We start from the raw sequence: 27,552 nt of genomic DNA on the forward strand, positions 1-27,552 counted from the left end.
TTTGGATTAGTAAGGATCCCCTGGGACAACTTCAAACATTCCAACATTCACATCATAGTGGTGCCAGAAGGAGAAGAGAAACAAAAAGAAATTGGAAACCTACTTGAAAAAATAATAAAAGAAAACTTCCCTTATTTGGTGAAGGAAATAGACATATAAGTCCAGGAAGCACGGAGAGTCCCAAACAAGATGGATATAAAGAGGACCACACCAAGACACATCATAATTAAAATGCCAAAGGTAAAAGATAAAGAGAGAATCTTAAAAGGAGCAAGAAAAAGGCAGATAATTACCTACAAAGGAGTTTCCATAAGACTGTTGGCTGATGTCTCAAAAGAAAATTTTTAGGCTAGAAGGGACTGGAAAGAAGTACTCAAAGTGATGAAAAGCAGAGACCTACAGCCAAGATTACTCTCTCCAGCAAAGCTATTACTTAGAATGGACGGGCAGATAAAGTGCTTCCCAGACAAGGTAAAGCTAAAGGAGTTCATCATCACCAAACCATTATTATATAAAATGTTAAAGGGACTTATTTAAGAAAAAGATCAAAACTATGAACAATAAAATGGCAATAAATACATAGCTATCAACAATTGAATCTAAAAAAACAAACTAAACAAACAAGCAGAAGGGAAACAGAATCATAAATATGGAGAACATTGGGATGGTGGTCAGTTGGGTGGGGCCTCTGGGGGAATGGGGGAAAAGGTGAAGGAATTAAGAAATACAAATTGTTAGTTACAGAACAGGCGAGGGGATGTTGAAAGCAAGTATAGGAAATGGAGAAGCCAAAGAACCTATAAGCATGGTCTATGGACATGAACAAAGGGGAGGGGATAGCCAGAGGGAGTGGGGGGTTCTGGGTGGAGGGGGGCAAAGGGAGGTAAGGGAGGTGGGACAACTATAATAGTATAATCAATAAAAAAGTAAAAAATAAAATAAAATTTTGTGATATAATTTTGCAACATAAAAAATAGAAATAATATCATGCAATCTTCCTTCTTTATCTCCCCTGATTCAATTTCTATCCAAGAAATTCAAAGATTATTAAATGATTTGTGTCTTTGGGTCAATGTATTGAGGCCAATGTAAAATTTTAGTCCCCATTCACACTGACGTTACCTAACAGGTTGCTGGAGTCATTTATTTTTCACAGAGGGAAGATGTATTAGGGTAGGTAAAAAAGGCCAAGAGTGAACTAGGGAGTTTGGCAAGAGTCCATCTATGGCATGGCAGTGGTGATTTTATTTTTAGGATGTTATTCAGATAAAATTCACAAATTTCACATGATCCTTAAAACCATATTATTTTCTCATCATAAATAGGCATTAAATGCACTATTATGGTTCTTTTTCTCTATTATCCATTGCAATATATCATAGATTTTTTTAGATTCTTCTTTCTTCCTGCTGTGCTGATTAGATGTCTTTTTCTTCCTTATGTTTTAAATCATTGATTTGATTTTCGGGTTCATCCATTCCACTGTTGATTCCCTCTAAATTATTCTTTAATTTAGTTTATCCTTCATTTCTGCCTGGGTCTTTTTTCTGGTGTTGAAGTACCCATTGAGTTCCTTGAGCATCACTATAACAAGTGTTTTGAGCTCTGCATCTGATAGGTTGCTTATCTCCATTTCATTTGGTTCTTTTCTGGAATTTTATTCTGCTCTTTCATTTGGACCATATTTCTTTGTCTCCTCATTTTGGCAGCCTCCCTATGTTTCTACATATTAGGTAGAGCTGCTTTGACTCTGTGTCTTGGTAGCATAGCCTAATGTAGTAGGTGTCCTATAGGGTCCAGTGGCACAGCTTTCCCTAACTCCCAACCTAGGTACTCAAGGTGCTCCCTCTGTGTTTACTGAGTACTTCCTCCTCTTGTAGATAGATGTGTCTTTGTTGCTGTTGGCAGGTCAATGGGAGGGATTTACCCAGTCCAGACAGCTGGTAGGACTGGCAGTGACCCCTGGCCAGCAACCACAAGGAAGAAGCTTGTGAGGGTGGTTGGGTGATGCAGACACTGGCCCGCAGTGTCCATGTCATTATGAATGAAATGAGACATTCACATAAACTACTGAGTCCGGTGGAGGAAAAGGGACAGCATGCCTTTTCTCTCAAGGAGAGCAAAAGCCTTGGCCCTTGCTGTAACTGGCCTTTATTGGGTTTCTCAGCATGTTACATGATGGTCTTCATTTACTATGCACAGGCTCACCTTAGGTGGTTACCTTTTATAGAAAACAAAGGAGCCAATGCCACTAATCACATCACAGAAAAGGGATATTTGCAAATGAAAAGGGAAAGTGGTGGAACCGGTTACACCCATCCTTGGAAAGTTTAGCATGGATTTTAGGAAGTTACTTTGCAATAAATGTTTGCTAAAAATCAGGGTGAGGGAGTTTTGGACAAAAAGCAAGATTCAAAGCAGCCTAGGCACAGGCCTGATTCCCCACAGAAGAACCTATCCGTGGGCGTGGGTCCTATGCATCTCCGAGAAGGAGCTGGGCCCATACCACGCAGAACGGTCTCCTACAGTTGGGCGGTGCTCTGATATGGTCTGTAACTGTCTGCTGGATGTGCAGGCTCTGGGATGTCCTGGATGGTACAGGTCAAAGTCAGCCTTCTATTTTCTGTCGGGGGTTCCTTGGTGTAAGCTATAAAGTGATATCTACAGATAGCTGCTGCTAGTGCTGGGCCTGGGGCCACCCAGCAAAAGGTATGGGGACTCAGCTATTGCTTGTTTGAGGGGATTTAAGAAGGTCTGAAGCCTGTGCTTAGCCCAGCTCTTCATATGAAAAGGCCTCTGTTACCAACTTAGGTGGGCCATAAGTTGGATGGGGAAGACCCTTAGGTAATTATCAGGGTGGGGTTTACCATGTGAGCCATGTTGATGGAGATTTAGATATGGTACCACCACACTGTGGCTCTGTGTGAGTGAGGGCTCAGAAGAGGTACAAATGCCACTGTCTGCAGTTCTGTCTGGGAGGAAGCTATCCTCCAGCTCTCACCTTGATGCCAGACACCTCAGTTCCTCCCTGTATGTCACTGGTACCCTTCAAACTGCTGCCCTGGTGCTGGAGCCCAGAGGGAGTGAGTCTGAGTAAATCTGTGTGCAAGCCCTTTAAGAGGAGAGGCTTGAGAATCCATCCTGCAGTTTCTTCTGACCCAACTCCCACTGGTTTTTACAGCCAGAAGTTATGGGGACTTTTATTCCTGGCACTGGAACCCTGGGCAGGGTGGTCTGGTGTGGGGCTGAGATCCCTTGCTCCTAAGATATCCCTCCATTTTTTTTATCTACTACCTATGGATTGGGGACCACCTGGTTCAGTGTCTGTGCAACTCTACCCCTCCATCCCTCCTACTCATATGGATTAATGTGGTTTCTTTAATTCCTTAGTGATCACAGTTTCATACAGCTCAATTTTCTGATGGTTCTGAGTGATGGTTGTTCTATATTTTAGTTGTAATTTTGCTGTGGTTGTATAAATAGGTGAGCCACATTTACCTACACCTCCATGTTGACTGGACATTGCATGAAAGCTTTTTTTGTCTCTTTCAAACCTTTCTTCTATCTAAGAGAGTGTCAATCTCACCAAGGAAAAATATCCTTAGCTGAAGGGTCCTCACAGGGGCTCTTCCTACCCTCTGATAATCTTTATTAACTTTCTAAATACTCCTATGACTTATACAGAAAAAAAGAGTTGAGAAAAGCAAACTACCCACATTTGAAGAGTTTTCTCTTTGCTATTGTTATGGACTAAGTAATGTCCTCTGAAATTTTATAGATTGAATCCTTAACTTCCAATACCTTAGAATGTGTCTGTATCTGGAGATAAGGCCTTCAAATAGTAATTAAGTTAAAATGAAGTTGCTGGGGTATGCTCTAATCCAGTCTGACTGGTGTATTTATAAGAAGAGATTAGGATGTACAGAGACACCAGAGATGTGTGTGTGTGCATACACAGAGGGACATCCATGTGAAGAAGCAGCAGAAGGGCAGCCAAGAAGAGCTAAAAAAGAGAAACCCCAAGAAACTAAACGTGTGGACACCTTGATTTTGGACTTGTAGCCCCCAACTGTGAGAAATTTCTATTGTTTAAGCTACCTAGTCTGTGACATTTATTATGGCTGCTCTAGCAAATATAGCCACCTGACAATATTTAATGGGAGGAAATTTCTGTCATTTTTATCCACTCCTGTACCATCCCTGTGCTCTTCTTTTAACCTCTTGCTCCTTCCAATCCAAAACTCAAAATTCTCTGTTTATTTTCCCCAGCTCTACCCACCCATGACATTTCATTTCATTTGCTCTCCCCTGCCAGATATTTTGTCTCCCATCTTTTTTTCAGGGAACCAGAAATTTCAAGCAAAACTTTAAATATTTTAAAGCTAAGCCTTCCCCAGGGAGAATCCAGCTGTTGTTTTTATATGCACTAGACTGAAACACATGTACTTACATCTTGCTCCTGAGAAAGTCACACTGGTGAAGGCTCAATTACAGGTTGCCGCAGAAAAAAAGGCATCATAAAATGATAGACTAGCCTCTACTTCAAATCTATACTAGATCATCAAGTTTATCTTCTGAGATTACCAGAATCATGGGAAGAAATTGCTCCCCCACGGAACTAATACTAATGCCCACCGAGCTACCTGCAGAGAAAATCTGGCTCCATTCACTTCTGCAGTGAATTTCCAGAAATGCTTCCTTTGGTTTTAGTTTTGTGAAGCATGAAAGACTTAGCAGATGATAGGCTGCATTTTGATAAGAAGCCAATAGGTCAGGGTCCTTTGATAGTTCTGTGCTGTGTAAAACCTAACACATTGCTGATATATTGTCAACTCTCAATTACTGAGTGTATAATGAGGTAAATGCCTTGGCATATCTCAAAGCTTAATCAAGAAGTTTGTGATTCTGACAACTGTTATATAATAGACATTTTTTAACTTAAACTGCTAGACTGTATACATTTGTATTAATGATACATCTTTAAATGACTCCAATTTGTTTATAGTGACAAGGATAGAAATCACTGCAATTACTGAATATCAGTAACATGAAGAATGTTTTAGTACAGTGGTCCTCAAATAATGGCTGACTAATGTACCCTGTCCATTTAAGCCCCTCGATCTTTACACATGATGTTTCCTTCCCTGGAATTTTCTCCTTCCTGTACTGGATCTTTCTTCTTGGGAAACTCCAACTCAGCTCACTGGGATACTTTTCCTAAAAGTATCTTCTCCCACACAAGAAACAATGTCTGATATATTTTTGCACTTCTAGTGTTTGGAATAGTGTATATTGAATGTGTTCAAAATAGACAGATTCTGAAAGTGCCCAGAACATAGGAAATGCCCAGTAAATAGTTGTTGAGTGAATAAGTAATACCTGATAGTCTGTAAATTCCTCATTGTCTTTCTTTCTACACTATTCTGTGGTGGGTATACAAATTAGCAAATCAATGGGAAGGAGTGGGGAGAAGGAAACCCTGGACCATATGTGTAACCTAGATCTCAAGATGACAACGAGCCCCCACTAAATGGGGAACCCCCTTCTTCCCAAACCAGGTAGGATCAATTCAAAGCTGTTGAACTACCTGCATCTGGTAAAAGAGAAGTCTATTCTGCATATGTTAAATCACATTTCCAAAAGAGATTAAAGCTAAGACATCTCAAGCTATTGCAAGTTTTTAAATCTGTAGCTGTCAAACTACAAATTAACACAAAAGCAGAATAAATTTAAGATTTTAGCTAATTTCCCCCTCGTGAATCCAGCTCCTATTTAGTATATGGTGGGTGTATGCCCCTACGTCCTGATTGAGAGTAACATTCAAGTGTTGATGGTAAGAAGGAGTATAATGTACTCAAGAAGAGGAGAAAGGTTAGAGACTATACCTCCTGTTTGCACTCAGCAAGGCTCTGTTCCATTCAGAGATTGAGAAAAAATTTAACTCTCCAGCTTCCAAAGAAAAACAAAATTCATACACATAAAAATTCAAAAGTAGTTTCTGCACTGTACCAACTGGGTCTGAATCTGACATCTTGCAACTCACTGAAGAGCCACTTTCTGCATGTAGCACAAGGCTCTACAGAAACCCTTACTCATTCTTGGGCTGTAGTTGCCATGTCATTCTCCGCCTACAGGTAAGCCAACAACCAGGGCATATTGGATATATTCTAGGACAGAAGCGGCACACCTAGGAGATTTGACATGATAGTGATGGCACATTATATTCTGGCTTACAAATTATAACTATCTGCAGTAAAATCAGTGTAAAATTGAATCCTTTGCCACATACTATAGTAAAAAACAAATTTTTTTCATGTAGCAATTCTTCAAGAATCTTAAATAACTCCATAAAAATTAGGGGTTATCCCCAGCTTGTTTTCAATGGGTTGAATGCAGTTGAAAGCTCAGTACAATGTTTACAAGAGTTATTGTCCTGTCCTCAACACGTTGGCTGCCCCTTCACCTTTTGCTGATGTTGATGATATCACTGAATCATGCCAGGTTGCACCATACCCTCTGCCACTTCTTATCAGAATTTTATAAATGAGTCCTTTCATTCTTTACAGCTTTGTAGTTTATTGGGCCCGATTACGTTGGTGGCATGAGTCAGAGAAGAAACGAAGTTCAGCCTGCTTCTTTGTAGAAAGTATTTTTTCTTCTTACATTTTTTTAATATTTGATCTGATATATATATTTTCCTCCTTCTAGCATTTATACTTCATTGATATGGAAGAGACAATGGGAGTTTACCAAGTTCTACATATCATATTAAAGTTATAATTTCTCAATATAAAGCATCAACATTGTAGAGAGTCCACTGATGAGCTTCATTAATTCATGCCACTTGATCCTTCTATATTTCAAAGATAGATATTCCAATTTTATTCCAAAGAGCACCTCTCTGTCTTTATAATTAAGATTGCCAATTTTTATAGATCCCATTTTCTTTTCTTTTACAGATCGTAAGAAGAGACAAGTTTTGGGGGACACTAAAACCCAAACTTCAGCATGAAAACAGAACTGTTACATTATACTTGCTTTTTTTAGCCAGTAGAAATGAGACTACTCATAATGAACAGGGCAAGGAAATACTGACTCAGTTTAATGCAGTACAGTTTCATGTGAATCAATTGGTTTAGTTAAGTTCGATCATGTTTATTGAGGTCTATTCTATGACAGACACAGTGTTAGGCATTGAGGGCATACAAATAGCGGGAAGATGCAGGGTCAGCCTTCAGGATCATGTGATCTGCTGGAAACACTGCAATGCACACGCACCGCCATTACACTGGGAGACAGGATATGAGCACTAACAATGCGCAGACGGAAGAAACAGCAGGCATGTCTGACTCGGGGGATCGGAGAAGGTCTCATTCACCAAGAAAGACAACACATTCTAGCCCATGAAGTATCTTGTATTAAATTTGCAGCTCTCCTGTGAAACTGAGTTGCCCAGGCCACATTCACCTGTGGGCCAAACTGGGTCACATTCACTTGATTTGTTTCCTTTCACTGGTTTTTGCCTATGAGCACAAGCAGCCCACTCCACGTCTGCTGTAGAGTTTCACCCTGTAATTTCTGAATGCTCCTGGGACAAGTTGTAAAACCTCTCTGAGCCAAGGTTTATTCATCTGTAAAATGATAAAATATCTTCACCATTGAATCACATGAGGATTAAATGAGACTATATATATACACATATATAATTTCAGAATATATATATTTTATATATGAATTATATATATACACACACATCATAGACGAACTATTACGATTTTATACTTGCATTGTAAATTCCATCCAAAATATCTGACTAATGACTCATTTTGTGAGAGAAGTAGAAGAGAGAAGATGCAAACTTTCTCCCATCCCTCCTCCAGACAAGCCCCACTTTAGGTCCATAAGTTGAAGAATGATGGAATAAAGAGAAGAGAGGAAAATGAATTTCTCCTTGGCTCTGTGCTTTTCAAGTGACAAAATATTTTGTATTTGATTTTCTTGAGATTTCTCTAGTCAATTACACAACTGCATATTTACACCTCTCCACTGAATAAACACAAGGGCAATGGCTATTGCCCCAACAAAATCCCTAATAGATGGACATACGGGTGGGATAAGCTGTCACAATTTTGCTGTGCTTATTTCCAGATATCTGTCTTCCCAAATAATCCATCAGTAGTTGGAAGCATAACTCCTAGCTAAGTAGATCCAGGTTTCTAAACACTCTCTACGATTCCATAATAGACAACAAGAAAGTTGTCTTCTATTACTTGTACATTTCTATACATACCTGTTTGCATAATTGCATAATTTTGCATAATTTTGATGAGACTGGCTGACATAACCAATACATAGTTTGCTGTTAGACATAAACTATATGAAGATGAATTCATTCAGTTAACTGTTCATTATACAATTGAAAAGAGCAATTGTTTGAAAAATCAAAATAAGTTCTGGGTTTATTCTTTATGTTCTCTTATTGGAAATAAACAAATTTTATCATGCAGTTAAACATTTTTTTGTTTTTAATTAAACTTTTTATTTTCACATATCTAAAAACACACACTTGTAAGAAATAATACAGAGACATCCTGTGTGCTCTCACCTAGTTCTCCCACGTTTAACATTCTGCATAATCATAGTGCAGTGTGACAGCCCAGCCAGGATACTGATATTGTATAATCTTGAGATAACCTACTAATCCTATTCGGACTTCCCCAGTCTTATATGTACTCATTTGTGTGTGTGCACCTGTGTGTGTGTGAGAGAGAGAGAGAGATGTGTATTTATTTTCTATGTGATTTTACCATGTTTATGTTCACATATCCACACATGATCAAGATACAGAACAGCTCCACCACTCCAAGAGTCCCTTGTATTGCTGTTTTACAACCACACTCACCTCCCCACCTCTGTCCTTAATCCTTAACAACTACCAAAATGTCCTTTATTTCTGTAATTTTGTCATATCAGGAAGATTATATTCAAGCAAGTAACCATTTGAGATTGGCTTTTGTCACTCACCATAATTCCCTTGAGACTCATCCAAGTTGTTATGTCTATGGATAATTTTATTACACAATTAATGCTGAGTAGTAATCCATTGTATGGATGTACCTCAATCAGTTTACCATTCAGCTGTTGAAAGACATCTGCGTTGTTTCCAGTTTTTTTGTGTATTACTAATACAGCTGCTATGAACATGCTTATACAGGCTGTTATGCAAACGTGAGTTTTCATTACCCTGAGATGGATGCCCAATAGTGCAGTTTCTGGGTTGTACAGTAAGTGCATGCTCAGATTTCCAAGAAACTGCCAAACTGTTTTCCAAAGTGACTGTATTGTTTTATATCCTCACCAGCAATGTATCAGCAATCCAGTCTTCTACCTTTTTTACATCACATTTGTCAGTGTTAATGACAGAATTAGTAAATAAATAAATGACCCATATAAAAAGAGCTTGTACAATGTCAATCTAGAAAGTCCAAAGGGTAAAAAGGCAGGAGTTATATTTTAAAAAACCTGCCTCCAGCAACGGCCTCTCTCTGACGTGCCTCAGCGCCCAGCGTGTGCAGGTGTGCTTCATACTCCTGGAGAGTCCCCGTGTGCCCTGATGCTTTGCTTGGTGTGAATTATAATAAGTACATCTCTTTTTTAAAATAAAAAAACTGGATCATGACCTATAAAATGATTCAAGTGGCCCTGTGTTCAACATTGCTTATAGGTAAGAACCTATTTTTTTTAATTTATCATATCTTTTACAACTACTAGGTTGATAGGTAACCCCTTTCGATTTTTTAAAAACATAAATAAACAGGCTTTATCTATAGATGAATTCTAAAGCATCAAGGAAACTAAACTATGTGTCATGCTGTTTTGAACATGTTAGTGTTAATTGCATGTTTGTGATAATTTTATTCGTAATTATGTGTTAACATATCAGCATGTTACTTTGCTAAGAAGACTACTCCAGCCAAAGAAGTGTTCTGGTGTCCTTGGGCAAAGAAATTTATATGCCTTTCAGAAACTGTAATACTTACAAAGTACTGTTAGTGAAGACCTCAAGGTACTTTGTGAGTGTGAATTCATTAACCTTTAGGGCAAGCAGTAGATCAGACAAGTGGTGTTTTAAAGACAGATTAAGGAAGGCACTGGAGGCCAGATAATCTGCTGCCAAATTCCCCAGTAACTCAGTGGTTTATATCTAAATTGAAGTGTGACATCATTTGTTTTTCTTGTAACTAAAACTGAAGATACTCACAAAAGTATAAATTATTCTCACAGCTAAATCTCTATTCTTTATAATTTTGATGAAGATGCTTAAATCACAATAAATTTCTACTGTTATGATAAGCTTGAGACCTGTGCAAAAAAATTATGTACTTTGCTTGAAGTATACATACACACAAACAAATAAATAAACACATAGCTATATCTAGATTCTTTTTATAGTTCATTTCTTTTTGCATTATTTATTTTTTAATTTTATTTTTTAATTACAGTTTACTTTCACTATTACTTCGTTTCAGTTCCAGGTATACAGCATAATGGTTAGATAGTCATATACTATACAAAGTGTTCCCCCTGATATTTCAAGTGCCCACCTGGCACCATATGTAGTTATTACAATATTATCAATTACACTCACTATGCTTACAGCTCCATGACTGTTTTGTGACTACCAATTTTTACTTCTCAATCCCTTCACCTTTTCACCCATCCCCCAACCTCCTCCACTGTGACAACCGTCAGTCTCTTCTCTGTGTCTGTGAGCCTGTTTTGTTTGTTTGTCTATATCACAGGTGACAAACACAAGGCCCGCGGGCCGAATCCAACTTTCCACTTTGTTTTATCCACCTGGCACCTTGTTTCTACCCAGTGGCAGAGCCAAGCTCTCCTTAACTGTTAAGGAGTACTTACATTTATACAGTGCCAAAATTACATTTGGCCCTTTGAAGGCAACTGCGAGGCTGATGTGGCCCCCAGTTAAAATGAGTTTGATACCCCTGGTCTATATTGTTCTTTTGATTTCACATATAAGTGAAATCATATGGTAATTGTCTTTCTCTGTCTGGCTTATTTCACTTGACTTAATACTTTCTAGGTCCATCCATGCTGTCACAAATGGAAAGAGCTTATTATTTTTTATGGCTGAGTAATATTCTGTTGTATATAGGTACCACCACTTTTTTATCCACTTGTCTGTCTACTATTGGGAACTTGGGCTGCTTCCTTATCTTTGCTGTTGTAAATAACACTGCAAGGAATGTAAGAGTACACATATTCTTTTGAATTAATGTTTTGGATTTCTTTAGGTATATACCCAAAAGCGGAATTGCTGGGTCATCAGACAATTTCATTTTTTATTTTTTTGAGGAAACTTTACTCTGTTTTCCATAGTGGCTGCACCAATAGGCATTCCCACCAACAGTGCACTATACCTAGACTACTAATCTAGGTATATTCACACAAACATATGTATATGTTTGTATATATATAAAGGCTAATTGTATACACACAGCCTTTTATTCCTAAGTTTGTCAATAATTTTAATAAAAAGTTTTAATTATTAATATTGTATTTTTATTTGGGACATGTTTAAATAAATTATTTAGAAATTTTTAGCCAAGTTATTGTAAATCAATTATCATCACACCAAGTTACAGCCCATATCTTCAGATGAAAAAAGTGAGGCTGGCTCAGTTTAAGTGAGTGTCTGAGGGGTACACTGCAAATTGAAATCATGGGCCAGGCATAATTCATCAGTATAAAGCTTTGCCTTGACTGCTGATCCATGCAGGTGACTTTAGAGTGAGTGACTGTGTATGGCCACAAGGCTAAAAGCACCACATCTGGTCACACCTATGAACACTGCAAGGTCAAAAATACCGAGCAAAAGGAAAATGGTTCTGCAAAAATGACTTCTGTGGATTCTCTTAATAATTTGGAATTAACTTTAACTCCAGGTGAGGTACAAATATGTCTACCTATGAAAACAACTTCTTTGACTGACTTCACTTAATAGGTGAATGAATGAATTTATGAAATTGAAGTTCATGAAGTTACAATTTGAGGTCAGAAACTGAGGACAGAGGACTAGTGACACTGCTGGGTTAGCCTTCAGACCTCAGGAAAGAAGACTATGACTTGTGGTCTGAAGAAACTGGTCTTGAGAACCAAATTCATTCATTACACCAATAGCTAGTTTATCAGACATTTTCTAATTCATATAGCTCTAAATTAGGAATTAATAGCTTGAATCAACATTGTTTACTTCTCCTTTCCCCTTTTTCATATAAGAATGTCACCTATTCATCTACTCATCCTTAGAGCCCTTCTGTTTATCATTCCAAAATTTTGTGTGTCTCTATTATTTAAAAAAACTTTTCCATTAGATTAGTTGTCTAACAAATTACTTTCGTCTAGAACTTAATTTGAAATAAATAGAGAAGAGATCTAATTACCCATTTATCTGATTGGAATGCTGACACCAAAAATGATAAAGAGCCTTACTCAAGTAATTAAATTTATCAGCAGAGTGCCCAAATTATTTTATTGATATTCTTAAAATGGTAACTTCTACACCTTGGAAATGATTCCCTGGTCAGGGAATTAGAAGTCTGAGTGTCATGATTTGATTACAAAATAAAACAAAGCAGCTCCCTCTTTAACATTTAAGTCAAGAATTGCTTTCTCCTATAATAAAACAACAAATATTACTATCACTATTTTAAATCTTTATTATGAGTTAGGAGATGTCCATACATTACTTTAGTTCAACTCTCAGGATCACTCTGCAAAGAGATGTTATGATTCTCATTGTACAAAAAGGAAACAGGTCTAGACACGATACATGCCCAAACTGCACAGTTAATCAGTTGTGGATGGATGCTGATTCACATCCAAATCGTACATCTTGGTCTTCTGAGAACAAAACTCTTTTTTCTACAAACTGCCCCCTCTGGCACTACAATGCTAGATATGGGATATGCAAAAATGGGAGAGGCACCAGAAAGGGTAATTGAGCCAATGTTGTAGCCATTGGTTCCAAAAGGAAAGGTCAGGGTTAGGAAATTAGATGACTTATGTGAGGAAATAGAGCCAAACCAGGATGTAATCAAAGACTATGAAAGTTTCTAATTGAACTGAGGATAAAAGACAAGTCCTAAACTCAGTATGTTTCACCTTGATGTGGCACTTATTAAAATCAAACAGCCTCATAACACATAAAAAGGAAATAAGGAAAATACACAAATATAGAGAGTGTTTCACTGTGTAAGTAAACTAATTCTTGCGGTTGACTAATGTATGAAACAATTTAGGGAAGGAAGGTCATGACCTTACTGTTGGCCAATGATCAGAACTACCTTATAGAGGACAAGTATGTTTTCTGTTTTATACAGAGGAAAGATCAAATGGTTTCTCAAGCATAGTTTCAGCTCTTGTTTTTCAGTGCATGGTTAGTAACCAAGGCCAATTTGTCTTAAAGTTTGTTTGTTTGTGTGTTTGTTTGTTTGTTTTAGTTTGTTTTCTTTTGACAGAGCTATTAAGCTTACATTTTATTCCCCAGGACCCCTCTTTTGTCATCTCTTCCATAGAAGAAATAGCCCTATTTTGTGAGGCCTGCAGTCCTCCAATTACTTGGAGGGTTTGTATTCACTGATCTGTTTTCAGTTCCTGTTTATAAGATTTTGTTCTTAATTTTACCTACTCACTTTGGCTTAAGGTTGACTGATGCTCTGAAGAAAGTGGGTAGTAAGAATAAACTGGGAAATAATTTGGTTGGACAAAAAATGTCATTGCCGATTACTGGATGCATTGAGCATGCTGAGTGTTGTGGAAAAACTGTTCTCCTACCCCTTTACCTACCCACGTGGAATCGTTTGTCATGGTATTAGAATTGGGAATCCCATCAATGCACATAGGCAGTGACCCAGAAGGGGTCACTATTGAATCGTGTAAGATGCTGCCTTTCATGAGTTACAAATTTCTCTGTCTACAAGATCAAAAACCAATAAAATATATGCTGGCTCCTGAATATATGCCGGGGAATTGCATGGCCCCAAGAGTGAGTGTGAATGTAGCTGTGTTTGTGAGTGAGAGCAGATTAAAACAGACTGAAGTTTCTGTTTACATTTCAAAGTACTCAACACATCAGCAGTTGCAACGTCAATAAAGTTGAAGTTCCTAAGTTAAAAGTTCAGTTACAAAGCATTTTATTAACAGACAGTTTACTATGATGCTGAGGGTTTGAGAGCTAGTCCAACCCCCGGTTCAGTGTCTCTTTCTTTTTCCAGTTCATGTCCATTAAACCTCTGCTTTCTCTCTTTTTACTCCCACTTTTTGTTGGGTTCCATCTTCCCATGACTTCCTACATTTCGCAACCCACCTGTTTTTTCCCTTTTTCCTTTGATATTCTTCTCGATTTCTCTCTTCTCCTTTCTTCTTTTTCTTTTTCACACTTTTTTTCTCTCACAACCCAAATTTCTTATTTCTCATTCTCTCACTAATTTTTACCTGAATTATAGCAAAGTGAGAGAAACCATTTTATTAAATACTACTCTTTTATCTTCCACCATGAATTTTTGGTCAATAACTAAAATGAAAAGTGAAATGGAAAAAATATTTAACTATTTTATTATTTATGGAGAAAATTATTTACTTAACACAAAGAATAAAATATTCAAGCCTAAAAAATATGAACCTAAACATGAGTATTTTAATCTTTCACAAAATTATAAAATTTTTCCCTCATTTTTAGAGATCTTTGAAAATGTTACTATATTGCCAGGATGTCTATATATCCTTTTCTCTTGATTCTCTTTTGTACCTGGTTCGATTCCTAGTGACCATTTATACTTTTAGTACTTAATTTGTGTGCATGCATAATTGCCTGGGTACTTATTTTATTTTCTAAGACATAAATAATTTAAGGGCAGGGACTGAGACTCAGTCCAATAAAAATAGTAAATAATAAAGGTTATTCTCTCATTGCTTAGACTGAGTGCTAAGTGCTTTATTTTCAGCATCACAATACTAAGTGTTTTGAACTTGTGACAGGACCATAATGCTTATTCTTTGTCTGCAGTACCAAGTATCAGGTAACACTTCAAATATCAGTATCACCTGGCCCCCGAGGGAAAGTGCTGCTGCAAGTCTGTCCTGTGAACCAGGCAGACATTTTGTGTCTTCTGTGCCTGCTGAATCCCAACACATTTGCTTCATGGACATTGAAGTTCATGTGACGAAAGATGTCTGTGCTCTGTCTTATTTTTCCTGCTTCTTAGTGAGGCTCTGACACAACAGACCTGTTATGGTCTCTCCAACACATAGCACTTTCTTTGTCCTGATTTTTATCAGTGTGAGAAATAAATCATAGATGATTATGGAAGGCAATCCATTTTCTTTGTTACTGAGAAAAGCAAATAGGAAGTTATAGCCTACTATATACACTACAAGTCCATAAAGAGCCTGATGATTGGACCCACAATTTGGCAAATTTCATATCCAATTACAGGTTGCAGAACCAGAACAGAAAGCATGCCCTGTGAGGGCAGCTCAGTTTGCAGAGGAAGAAGGAAGAGGAGATAGACAGGCTAAGTTATGCCTCCTGGACTCACCAAATTAAATGAGGCACTTACCGTTCCAAGAGACAGAGTACACAGAAGAGAGAAAGGAGGCCTGAGATTACTCCAGATGAATCCCCTCTACGTGGAAGAAAACAGGAATCTGCCATCAAGCTCTTCCCTCTCATTGTGTATCTTAAGTTTCACATTAGTTCACACTGATCTTTTTAGTGTACAGGTTCCTATCACAAGTATCATTTTCATGGTCATGTGCCTTAATTATGGTTTGTTTTGCCTTAATCATTGGATAGGTTTAGTTTGATTTCTCTTTCACTTATTTTTGTCTGTTCCAGTGCTGAACTTCTCAGCATGTAAACTCCTTGATGGTAGTAGGAGCTGTGCCCACTTAGCATATCCTATGTGCTTCCAATGACATAATACCATGTAGAGAAGGAGAGTTTCAGTTTATGACCTATTTGTTATCAATACGTTCCAGTTAAAAATATTAGAGCTAGCCCTGGCTGGTGAGGCTCAGAGAATTGAGCATCAGCCTGTGAAACTAAGGGTCACTGGTTCGATTCCTGGTCAGGGCATATGTCTGGGTTCCCAGGTGAGGGCATGTTAGAGGCAACCAATTAATGTTTCTCTTTCACATCAATGTTTCTGCTCCCCCCCTCATCTTTTTCCCTCCATTTCCCTCTCTCTAAAAATAAATAAAATCTTTAAATTATATATTTCATCTGGAAGAGACCTTAAAGATGATATGATCAGCTTCATCTTACAGAATGGAAAATGGAAGTGCCAGAATACAAAGTGGCTTGGCGATGACCTAGTCAATGACAGGACCAGGATAAGACTTAAAATCTCTGGTCTTTCTTGGTTTGTGTGAAGACATCTGTGATCTTGAATATCTCCATACTCTAAAGTATCTGCCTTATTGCTACTATACAAAATTCTCTGCAGAGGATATTCTAGAATGGTTTCTATAGTAGAGCTAAGCTTGACAGGTTTTATTAAAATGGACTATGATGCAGAATGAGAGTGTATACAAAGTTAGAAAGAAAGAAAAATGTATTTTCATAGATTATGATTATAAAGTTTAATAAAGGTATTAACCTGATTCATATTGCCTACATTTTAAAAACCCACCCATTTAATAGCCAAAAATGTAATTAAACTTAGGGTTTGGTTTCCAGACCCCAGCAGTATTATATAGGTTTGCAAACACAAAACTCTGATCTTGCTCTCACTAACTTTCAAGGGTGATCAGGCAGAATAAAAAAGGGAGGAGAAATTTCTCAAGCAGAGAGGATAATAGCATGTCCTTCTAAATTACTTACATTTTATTTCCAGTCCTGCCATTGACTTACTATGTGACCTTGAGTGAGTCATTTCATCTCCATGTGTCAATTTTCTCATTTGTAAAATAGAACAATAAATACTACTTTCCTTCTCTCTCCTGGGTGATGTTATTATCACCATCAATTAATATTTATTGGATGCCTGTTTGTCACATAATACTGAGGTAAGAGCTTTGTTCTGGGCATGGAGTGGGAGTCCAGAGGAGGTTATAGGAGTGAAACATTTTCCATGAGCAAAAATAGTACAAGATTTACAAAAGACAGCATTGTCAGAGCTTAAAATATTTTGGGCTGATATTTTAGAGTGTGCTTCTTGGCCAAGACTCATGTAGTTGCAATGTTTTTCTTAGTGATTGTACAATGCACCAGGATAGTGATGGTGCAGAATACTGATTTTGCTTTTTGAGGATTCTAAATAACACTGTCTTAAGAATTACTGTGTTTTCTTTTTTTTAGCCATAAATTATATCCTAAACAAAATTTACTTAGAAATACTTATTAGATATTGAAGGTATCAGGTTTGCTTTACCAAGCCATTAACTTAGTTTTAAAAAACAACTTTTAGTCCTGGCTGGTGTGGCTCAGTGGACTGAGCACCACCCTGCGAACCAAAGGGTCACTGGTTCAATCCCCAGTTAGGGCACATGCCTGGGTTGTAGGCCATGTTTCCATTGGGGGTGCATGAGAGGCAACCATACATTGATGTTTCTGTCCCTCTCTTTCTCCCTCCCTTCTCCTGTCTAACAATAAATAAATAAAATCCTTAAAAAAAAACTTTTAAGAAACAGAATAAGTACACATCAAACATGCAACATTGTAAAATACTTTTTTTTCAAAGGGAATGAAGAGAAATCTGAAAAGTCACCTACTAACACATTTGAGCTAAAACCAAAACTTCAATGCTGGCCAGTCTACACTAGGCAGTCCAAATGGATGAGAGTTTCCTATTCCCTCCAAACCCATTCTGTCTTCCCATCCCTCTATCACTTACCTGATTCAGACTCTTACTTCCTCTCATCTGGACTATTCACGGAGCCTCTGACCTTGTTTCACTCACTCTGCTCTCTTCCTTTTACCATGTGCCCTCCATACCACTGACAAAGCAGTTTTCATAAGTAAATTTATGAATGGTTAAACAAAACATTGGCATATAAAACCAAAATATTATTTATTCATAAAAGGAATGAAATGCTGACATATGCTACAACATGGATAAACCTTGAAGATACTATACCAACTGAAATAAGCTGGACACTCAAGGACAAATATTACATAATTCCCCTTATATAAGGTACCTAGAAAAGGCAAATTCATGGAGACAGAAAGAAGGTGCTTACCAGGGGCTGGGGAGAGGATGATGGGAGTTACTGTTTAAAGAATACAGAGTTTATATTTGAGGTAATAAAAAAGTTCTGGAGACATGATGATGGTTGCAAAACACTGTGAATGTACTTGATATTACTGAATCATATACTTAAAATGGTTAAAATTGCATGTTTTATGTTATGCATATTTTAACACAATAAAACAAAAATTTTAAAAGTAAAATGGGTCCTATAATTTTCTGGTACAGAAATGATTACTATTTACAGAATAAAGTCCAAACTCCTTGGTATGACAGTAATAATCCTTCAGAATCAAGCTCCAGATTATCTTTCCAAGATTATCTTTGGCACAGCTACTCTATAGAGATATCTTTCAATCATATTGGCAAAGTAAGGGTCCTTGAACCTGAACCTTACCTTGTTCCTCTGTTCTTGGGCCTTTTCATCCAGTGTTTTGCACCCAGAGGCAGCCTGACTGATGCATGATACCCATAGAGGATATTATTTTCAATAGTCACTAATTTGGAACTAAAGGTTACTGGATTGACAAATTAAACTATAAATAATAGAGCTAATAACTAGAACCCTGCTTAGAGCTCAAGGCCAAGCTTGGAAAAACATGCAATCAGAGATTCTGTAAGTAATGGTTTCTTTTTTTTCTATAAATGCACAAGACTTTTATTAGGATTATTTATTATTATTATTATTTTTATTATTATTATCATTATTATTATTATCATTATTATCTGGATCCAAGCATTCCTGTCTCAGTCATAATATAATGCTATAATGCAGTGGTCTGAAGAGAGAATTTCATCTCCACCTTCTACTGTCTGTGTGGTCTTGAGCATATTTTTGAACTGTTCTGTGACTTTGTTTCCATGTCTACAAAGTGAAATGACTGACAGTACAACTACTTGGGTTTGTTGTAAATGTTAAATAAAGTAATTCAGGTAATGTATTTAGCACCACATTCAATAAATGTTAGCTAACATTATTAATGTTTGTGTATATATTTGTTTTCAGGAATTGGTCTTTTAGATTACCAACGACTTTTACTCTCATCATTCCAATAGCTTAATATTTAAATGCTTGCCCTTTCTCCCTCATCATGCTAATTAACCTTTTCTTTAAGGAACAGGTTAAGCAATTTCCTGACCATGAAAATGTCTGCATGTGTCCCAGTGCCCCAATGCTCAATAATATAACCTTCTCTAAAATTCCTTAGCACAGTTGAATTTTCTGTTGCCTTGTTTTGTTTGGTATCTTAGACCTTTTCTTTCCCTCGCCTACAGAGAAGTTTCATATGCCATAGCTCACTGTACCCCAATCCATAGAATATTGGTTTATAGAGGTCTGTTGATGATGAAGCTGTGAAGTGCCTAACATAGCATTGCTTACAACTAGATTTGTAATAAATGCTTCTTTACCACAAGCAATAAACAGATTTACTGTTACATATAGGTCAAGAGTGTGTTTTCCTTTATATTGATTGAAGTTACAACTCTGGACAAGATTGTGTTTTATTTAGAAATAAAAACACAGTATAACCTGTTAAAATTTTAAGATCCTGAAGAATTCATGATTTTAAAAATTATATTTTTTCTTAATCCTGAGGTGGGAAAGAGATAGAATATACACACCTGTTTGATTTAATGATCAGTTAACTAACAATTTGACAATTTTACTAACAGTCAATACTAACAATTTAACTGCAGTGCCAGATTTGGAAGCAGTCTACTTTAAACTGAAATATAGGTGTTATTTCAGAAGGCTAAGAAAGCAAGAATAAGATTACTGACTTCCAGGTTTGAGTCAGGTGGTTTACATCCATTAATTTATCCAATCCTTCCAGTAATCCAATGTTATTTTGTTACTGTATTGTTGTTATTATTATTATTATTATTATTCCTCTTTACATACAAGAAAACCAGAGTTCAGAGAATTTAAATGACTTACCTAAAAAAGTGATAGAGCTAGGATTTGATTCCAGGTTTGTGGCTCATTCATGTACAGAGAGAAGCTCTGAAAACATTCTTGGTCCACCACACAGCACTAGCTTTCATGCTGTGCTATGTATAGATCACGTAGGCTGGTGACAGCACAATGGTGGCAAAGCACTTTTCCAGGGCTTCCTTCTCAGGCACCCATTCTCCCAAAGACCACAGCTGTGTCTCTTTAAAAGGAAACATTGAGATGTAAACTATTGCCCTAAAATATGCTGTGCTCTTGAACTCTGAATTATAGGAGCATTGGGAGCACCATTTTTGTTGGAAGACCCAGCAAACCAGTTCCTACATTTCAAAAGACACATATATTTGCAGGATTACTGGAACCCAGATCACAGCCCGAAAACGTGGGAAAACACACTGGCTGATCAGGTATTTGCCTTAGAAACAAATGGCCCTTTAGCAACTACCTTTTCATTAGTTTTTTGTTTTTGTAATTAAGCATGATTTTTTTTGTGACATTCCATGTAGGAATAGTTCTTACATAGATTTATTTTTATTATTTATTTATTTTATTTATTATTGTTCAGTTACAGTTGTCTCACCTCTTTCCCCATTTCTCTCCCCTGTTCAGTCCTCCTGCCCCGCTGCCACTCCCACCACAACCATCTTTTTCAATAGGCATCACATCAGCTAGCCTAGCCCTGACATTTCCTCTCCTTCTGCCATGAGCTATACCTGCCCTTTCTTCTCAACAAAATGCCTTTTGCAAACGTCCCCTCTTTCTGAAGCCTTTCCCAGCTTTCTAGGGAGGCATTTGTCCTTCCTTCTTCTTTCCTTTCGTATGCTGTTTGCATGTGCATAGCTCATGAGCCGTTCACACTGGAATTATTTTTGTGCACCCGACCTCCCTACCTAGGCTACAAAGGTAAAGTGTATGTCTTATACATCAAAATCATCATTCTCAGGAACTACCCAAATGACTGTTATGCAGTCAAGTCTCAGTAAATGATTCTATGTTTGGGTGGGTGAGTGGATGGATTACAGTCACATTTCAGTTCCCACTCACCTGTTCAGCAGCTACTTTCCTTCTGTGACAATTATCCAGTCTTTAATGTCATTTCATTTCCTCTCCTTTTGTATATTTTCCTATTCATTTGTATTCTCACTCCAAGAGAAATAAAGAAGAAACTTTAATTCACCAGTTTTATTTCATCTTTTTGATTGAAAAACTCTTTGAAACTCCAGGCCAAATAAAATTGCTAAATTATCTAAGGATTTCAGTCAGTCATGATTTCCCTCTTAAAATGGCAATTTAGAAAACAAAGGTGTTTAACAATTAATTAATTCCTACACTGATTTGTTCTTTCTTTCCACATGTATTTGGCTCTCAGCACCACAAAATATAAGGGTTAAATAAAATTACTTTAAAAATTGAATTTCCTTGTTTTCCTGGAGCCTGGGGCCTTATTCTGCATAGCTGGCTTTTAACTGGTCTAGCAGGGTTGGCTTGGTTCAGCTTAGCACTTGCTGATGGCAACCACCAGCTTGAATAATGCATCTAACTCTTAGCCTAATTTTCTCCGACAGGCATAATTTAGAGGTATTAAAACAAGACTTTGTTTATTTGGCAAATAAAACTATTACATAGACTGGAAGACTGTGTCTTCTTTATGGAATATTCAAATTTCCAAGTACACTCCTTTCTGTAATTGTGGACCAGGGTTGCAGTCTACTGACAGATGCTATGGTGTCACAAGATGCTACAACCTTGATTCATATCCTGGCCCCACAGATGCTGCAAAATTTCCCAGTAGTGAAATAAACAGATTATTAAACATGTTGAAAACCAAATCTTAATCAGAATTATTCTTCCATTGAATTTCTCTCAATCTTTTAGCCAAATTTTTGTATGATAATCAGGATAATTGATACAGAGGGTGTTCTACACACTCAGAGATCATGACTTGATTTTCCTTTCATTGCAGGTTTATGAAACATGGACTGCTTTGAGAACAACAGCACAGTATTATCTGAATGGGGATACCTTCACCTCTGACATGTCTACTGCCCAGTAAATGTGCTTTGCTGGTTAAGCCAGGACTGCAAAAATGGTGGGAATCAGCACGGCAATGCACCAAAACCAAGGACTTCAGCGAGGTCCTTGGCAAATGCTTGTCCTTTACTAGATTATTTATTACACCTGTCTCATAGAGATGTTGAACAAAAGTAAATATAAAAATTTATCCGCTACCTAGAATTTGAAGTTTTCCATAAGTGGTAGATAACATGAGAACTAAAATAAAAAAGACTGTAGTACACGAAAGTAGTAACATTTACCAAAAAGGGCTTTTATGAAAAAAATAACCTTTTTTAAAAGCACTGTCATTAAAACTCTCTGTTCATAGCCATTGCTTTCTATTGCCTCTTCTTTGTTAGTTTACTTTTTAATTCAAAAAAGAGGGATTTCTCAAATGGAGCTGGCCCTCTTCTCTTTAATATTTGTCACAGACTAAAGTCAGTCTATTTTAAGACCCCACTTCTGAAAAATTTTTCATCAAAAGTGTATTGCTGGGGGCAGTAGAGAGTAAAATCTTAACAATATTGGGTAGTGGTTGATGACTAGGAAACCACTGAAAGCCACTCATCTGTAAGTGTAAACTTCCTCAGAAGTTTTTTTAAATCATTGCCTGAGAATACGTTTATTGATTTTAGAGAGAGAAGGGGGGGGAGAGAGAGAAGGAAACATTGAGGTGAGAGAGAAACATTGTTTGGTTGCCTCCTGTATGCACCCTGACCAGGGACTGAACCCACAACCCAGCTGTGTGCTCTGACCCAGAATCTAACTCACAACTGTTTGGTGCACGGAATGACACTCCAACCAACTGAGCCACCTGGCTTAGTTTTCCTCAGAAGTATTATAAAATGTGTGCAAGTTTGTTTCCTAGTTCATAATATATTATTGATGTTTATTTTAATATGAAACAACAAATTTAACTTACTGGGCAGGGATATTTATTAATCTTTTGTAAAACTGAAAAATTGACTCTATAAAGAAATGTGTACTACACTTATCCTATAGTTTTCCATATACCCATGGAATACCACCTCAGTACTATAGTTTGAAAAATACTGAAGAGATGATACAACCAAATCACTAAGACTGCCCCACCCCAAATCACAGATAAGTGAAATTTTTTGTCTTCAAAAGTATATCTTTCTTTACAGACCTAGGTCCATTGTCCTCTGAGTGGGGAGGGGATTTATTTGGTAAATGGAAGCATTCCCCATAAGACCACAATTGACCTTATGTGTTCTTACAACAGTCTTAAGCACTTTTTCAGTAGTGGGTGTATCAGTAACATAAGATGTCAAGAAGATGCTCTTCTCCAAGAGGACACTGGCAGCTATTAAGTATTCCATTTCTTATTCCATCCCCTAGAAATGTTTTCAGTGAGAAATTAAAAGCTACTGCATGATTTATTATGTTAACTGTTATCTACTTTCAATACAAATAAACAAATTTTTTATTAATAGTTTATTGTATTTCTTCCATTACCATTTATCCCTTTTATACCCTCTTCCACCTCCACTCACCCCCTCCCCCCAACAATCACCACACTGTTGTCTGCCCATGAGTCCTTTTTCCTTTTTTGCTATCTCCTTTCACCCCTAACCCCCCGCCCCTGCTGGCCAGAGCTGTCAGCAAGCTCTCTATGAGTCTGCCTATATTTTGCTTGTTAATACAGTTTGTTCATTAGATCCCACATATGAGTGAAATCATATGGTATTTGTCTTTCTCTGACTGGCTTATTTCACTTAGCATAATGTTCTCCATGTCTATCCATGCTATTGCAACAGAGATTTCAAACACAACTAAATGGACAAAACAAAGATGCATCATTTGGTTTTGCATTAAGAAAAGTTTGAGATTATACATAAACACATCATTAGTGTTTCAACAATAATATACATTTTGCTACCACAATGTTCTACTCTTTGATTATTTAATGCAAAATTAGAGAATGCCTGTGTATTGGTCAGGGTCCTCCAGATAATCAGAATCAATAAGATGTATGTGTGTGTATGCACATATAAAGAGATTTATTTTAAGGAATTGGCTCATGCAGTTAAGAAGGCTGTCAAAGTCCAACAACTACAGGGTATGTTGGCAGGCTGAAGACAAGAGAAGAACTGGGTTGCAGTTTAAGTCCAAAGGCCAGCAGGCTAAAGATTTAGAAAAGAGCCAATGTAGCAGTTCAATTTCTAAGATCATCTGCTGACAGAATCTTCTCTTGCTCAGGAATTCAGTCCATTTGTTTTATTCAGGCCTTCTGCTGATTGGATGAGGCCCACTCACATCATAGAGGGCAATTTGCTTTACTCAAAGTCCACCAATTTAAATGTGATTTTTGTCCAAAAACATCTGTACAGAAACATCCAAAACAATGTTTGACCACATATCTGGGCACAGGAGTCCAGCCAAGTTGACACACAAAATTAACTATTACAACCTACGTGAAATTATTCAGATTGTTTATTCATACACATATACATACAATATGCACAAACTCACACAGCTGTGGTTGGAACAATGCAAAGTGGGAAAAAAAGAAAGACTTTAATTCACTTGTTCAGTATAGTACAAGAAAGTTTAGTGGAGTATGGGCCCTTAATAATGTAAAATTGTAAGTGAGCTGCCAGGTTGATTTTGATTTAAGTAACATGGAAAAGCAACTCTGCTATTAGGTGGTTATGTGATCAAACAAGCATGGAAAGGAGGTTTCTTGTTCAAACGTAAGTCCATGAGAAATTTCTGGAAATTTATATCAGAAAACAAATGAACAGTATGGGACTGGTTGAAAGAAGGTGAAGGGATTATGAACAATGGTGTGTGGGTTGACTGGGAAAGGGGGAGGAGTGGGTAGAGGGGGCCAAAGGGGAAGTAACTGGAACAATGGTAATAGCACGAACAATAAAAATAGCAAAAAATAAAAAGAAAGCAAACAAAACAAAGCAACAAACAAAACAGCTCATTTCTACATAAAATAATTTATCTGGACATTCAGTTAACTTCCACACAGCTGAGCAAAAAGTGGTGACTATTCAGTACTTTAGATAGAATTTATAAAGCCCAGGTATCACATATTTATTACTTATATGCAAAATCAGTGTGGACCAGAATAACTCTGAATTTAGTCTTTGAAGAAATTGATTGTATTGAGGTACCAATTATCTAGATGGTCACCTCTACTTAAATGATTGTTTTCAAAATGGTATGTAAGGTGACATAATTGATCTTTTCTGGAGGGGAGTTCCAATTTGGTTTAAGTCCGTACCTAGTGTATAAACCCTATGTAAGAGTCTTGCTATCTGAAGACTAAAGACTTCTCAACATGTTTAAGAGTCCTGAACAAACTTCAACAATCTGGACCATCTTAGGAGACAGAGAGAGGATCAGAGACTGTCCCTCTCCTTCACTTACTTCTGGAGACTCTAACAACCTCTGCAGCTGGGATGTCCACATGTTCTACTGCAGCATGAAGAACATAAATACTGTGGTGACTCTGAATTCTTCTGAAGTAGGTTTCTGTTCTAAAATCTAAAGAAAACCACTTTGATTAGCCTTCTCTGTGTGACTGATTAAATAGTCCCACTATTTAAGTAGAATTGACTGGTAATGGTATTCCCACTAAATTCAGATTTCCCTGAGACTTTGCTGCAAATTTAAGGCTCACTAGCATCACTCTTCTTATTATATAAACATCATTCTGCTAAGTTTTCTGCATTTTTTGGAAGCATTCAACAAATATACCAAATATCAAGCTGACCTTTTAGTATAGTCTCTTGGACGCTCTATCCTCTAGAATTGTTGTAAAGGCTATTCATACAGTTTCTTTGCTAAATAAGTCTAAAGAAACAATTTTATGTCTTCCTTCAATGAGATTCATGAGAAGCACAGTTGTAATCTTGTTATACAAGGTCTGTCCAGGAAAAGTACAGCCATTGTTAATATAATGAGAATGGTTTGCACATCAGTGTAACGTGGTAGCCAAGGAGAGTGAACTGGAATGAGTACATGTGAGCAGTGATGACTTCACTGTACTAGTCACTGGGGGCAATAGATGCTGTTGAATGAGTGTGTGTACTGTGTGGTTTTCACATTCAAAATGACTGAGTGAATAGAGCGATAAATATAAATCAAATTTCACATTAAGCTAGAATATTCCTCCACAGAAACTATTCAGATGATTCAGAAGGCCACAGCTGTGAGCAACTGGTGACTAGCAGCTTCATCCCAGTGTACCCACTCATGCATCACATCTTGTGCAGTTTTTTTGGCAAAACATAAAATCACCCAGGTATTCAGCCCCCCTAGAGTCCAGAGTTCATGCCCTATGACCTCTTGTTTTTCCCAAAAGTAAAATCATCTTTAAAAGGGAAGAGATTTCAGAGACTGTTGATGAGATTCAGGAAAATACGATCAGGCAGCTGATGGCAATAGGGAGAACTGTGTGAAGTCCCAAGGTGCCTATTTTGAAGGGGACTGAGGTGTCACTGTCCTGTGTATAATGTTTCTTGTATCTTCTACAACAAATGTCTATTTTTCATAGTATGTGGCTTGATACTTTCTGGACAGACCTTGTATATCTTGCTCAAAAACCTAATTTTTTTAAAAAAATTGACTGATGAAGAGAGGAGAAAATAACATTTATTAGGTATAGACTTTTCTGTGCACTATACTAGTTACTTTATATACTTTACCTTATTGAATATCATAATATTCTAATAAGGAAGGTCTTATAAGACCCATTGTACAGATAAATACTAAGGCTTAGGTAGATTACATTAATACAGCTAACTGAAGTTTGGTCTAAAACAGCAATTAGAATATCTAAACCTAAATCCTGGCTTCACCGATGCTAGCTGTGCAGTCTTGTGCATGTCACTTACCGCTCTGTGTCTGTTTCCTCTCCTGGATTATGAGAATGATTGGACCTACTTAATGAGAAAAATTCATAAGATAATACACATAAAGCACTTAGAACAGTGCCAGATATGTAAGTAAACAATCAATAAAAGTTAGCTATCATTATTAGCTTGCCTAAGTTTATATGAAAATCCATGCTCTTTTCTCAGCATCACAGTTGGCTCCAGAACTCAAAGCTCCTCATGATCTGGTCCCTTTACTATTAGTTCATCTACTCTTCTCAAATATTCTTGATACCTTACATTATTTATTGACTCGTTTATCCTCTTATTTAACAAACACTGTTGCCAGCTTTCTTTGACCTTGTCAAGGTGGAGATACAAAAACCATTGAGACACACAGTACCTTCTCCATAGACTT

At 37.1% G+C, this 27,552-nt stretch overlaps 1 protein-coding gene across 1 annotated transcript; it reads left to right on the forward strand.

Annotated features, from left to right (window-relative positions):
• Window positions 1-9,556: 9,556 nt before the first annotated feature.
• Window positions 9,557-22,608, forward strand: CUNH3orf85 (chromosome unknown C3orf85 homolog). The gene is made up of 3 exons (XM_045851660.1): window positions 9,557-9,724; window positions 20,500-20,633; window positions 22,190-22,608. The coding sequence occupies exons 1-3, from the start codon at window positions 9,676-9,678 to the stop codon at window positions 22,277-22,279; spliced, it is 273 nt and encodes a 90-aa protein (XP_045707616.1). The 5' UTR covers window positions 9,557-9,675; the 3' UTR covers window positions 22,280-22,608.
• The last annotated feature ends 4,944 nt before the right edge of the window (window positions 22,609-27,552 follow it).

This window comes from Phyllostomus hastatus, unplaced genomic scaffold, assembly GCF_019186645.2.
Source record: "Phyllostomus hastatus isolate PE091 unplaced genomic scaffold, TTU_PhHast_1.1 phas_contig_86, whole genome shotgun sequence".
Taxonomy (NCBI): domain Eukaryota; kingdom Metazoa; phylum Chordata; class Mammalia; order Chiroptera; family Phyllostomidae; genus Phyllostomus; species Phyllostomus hastatus.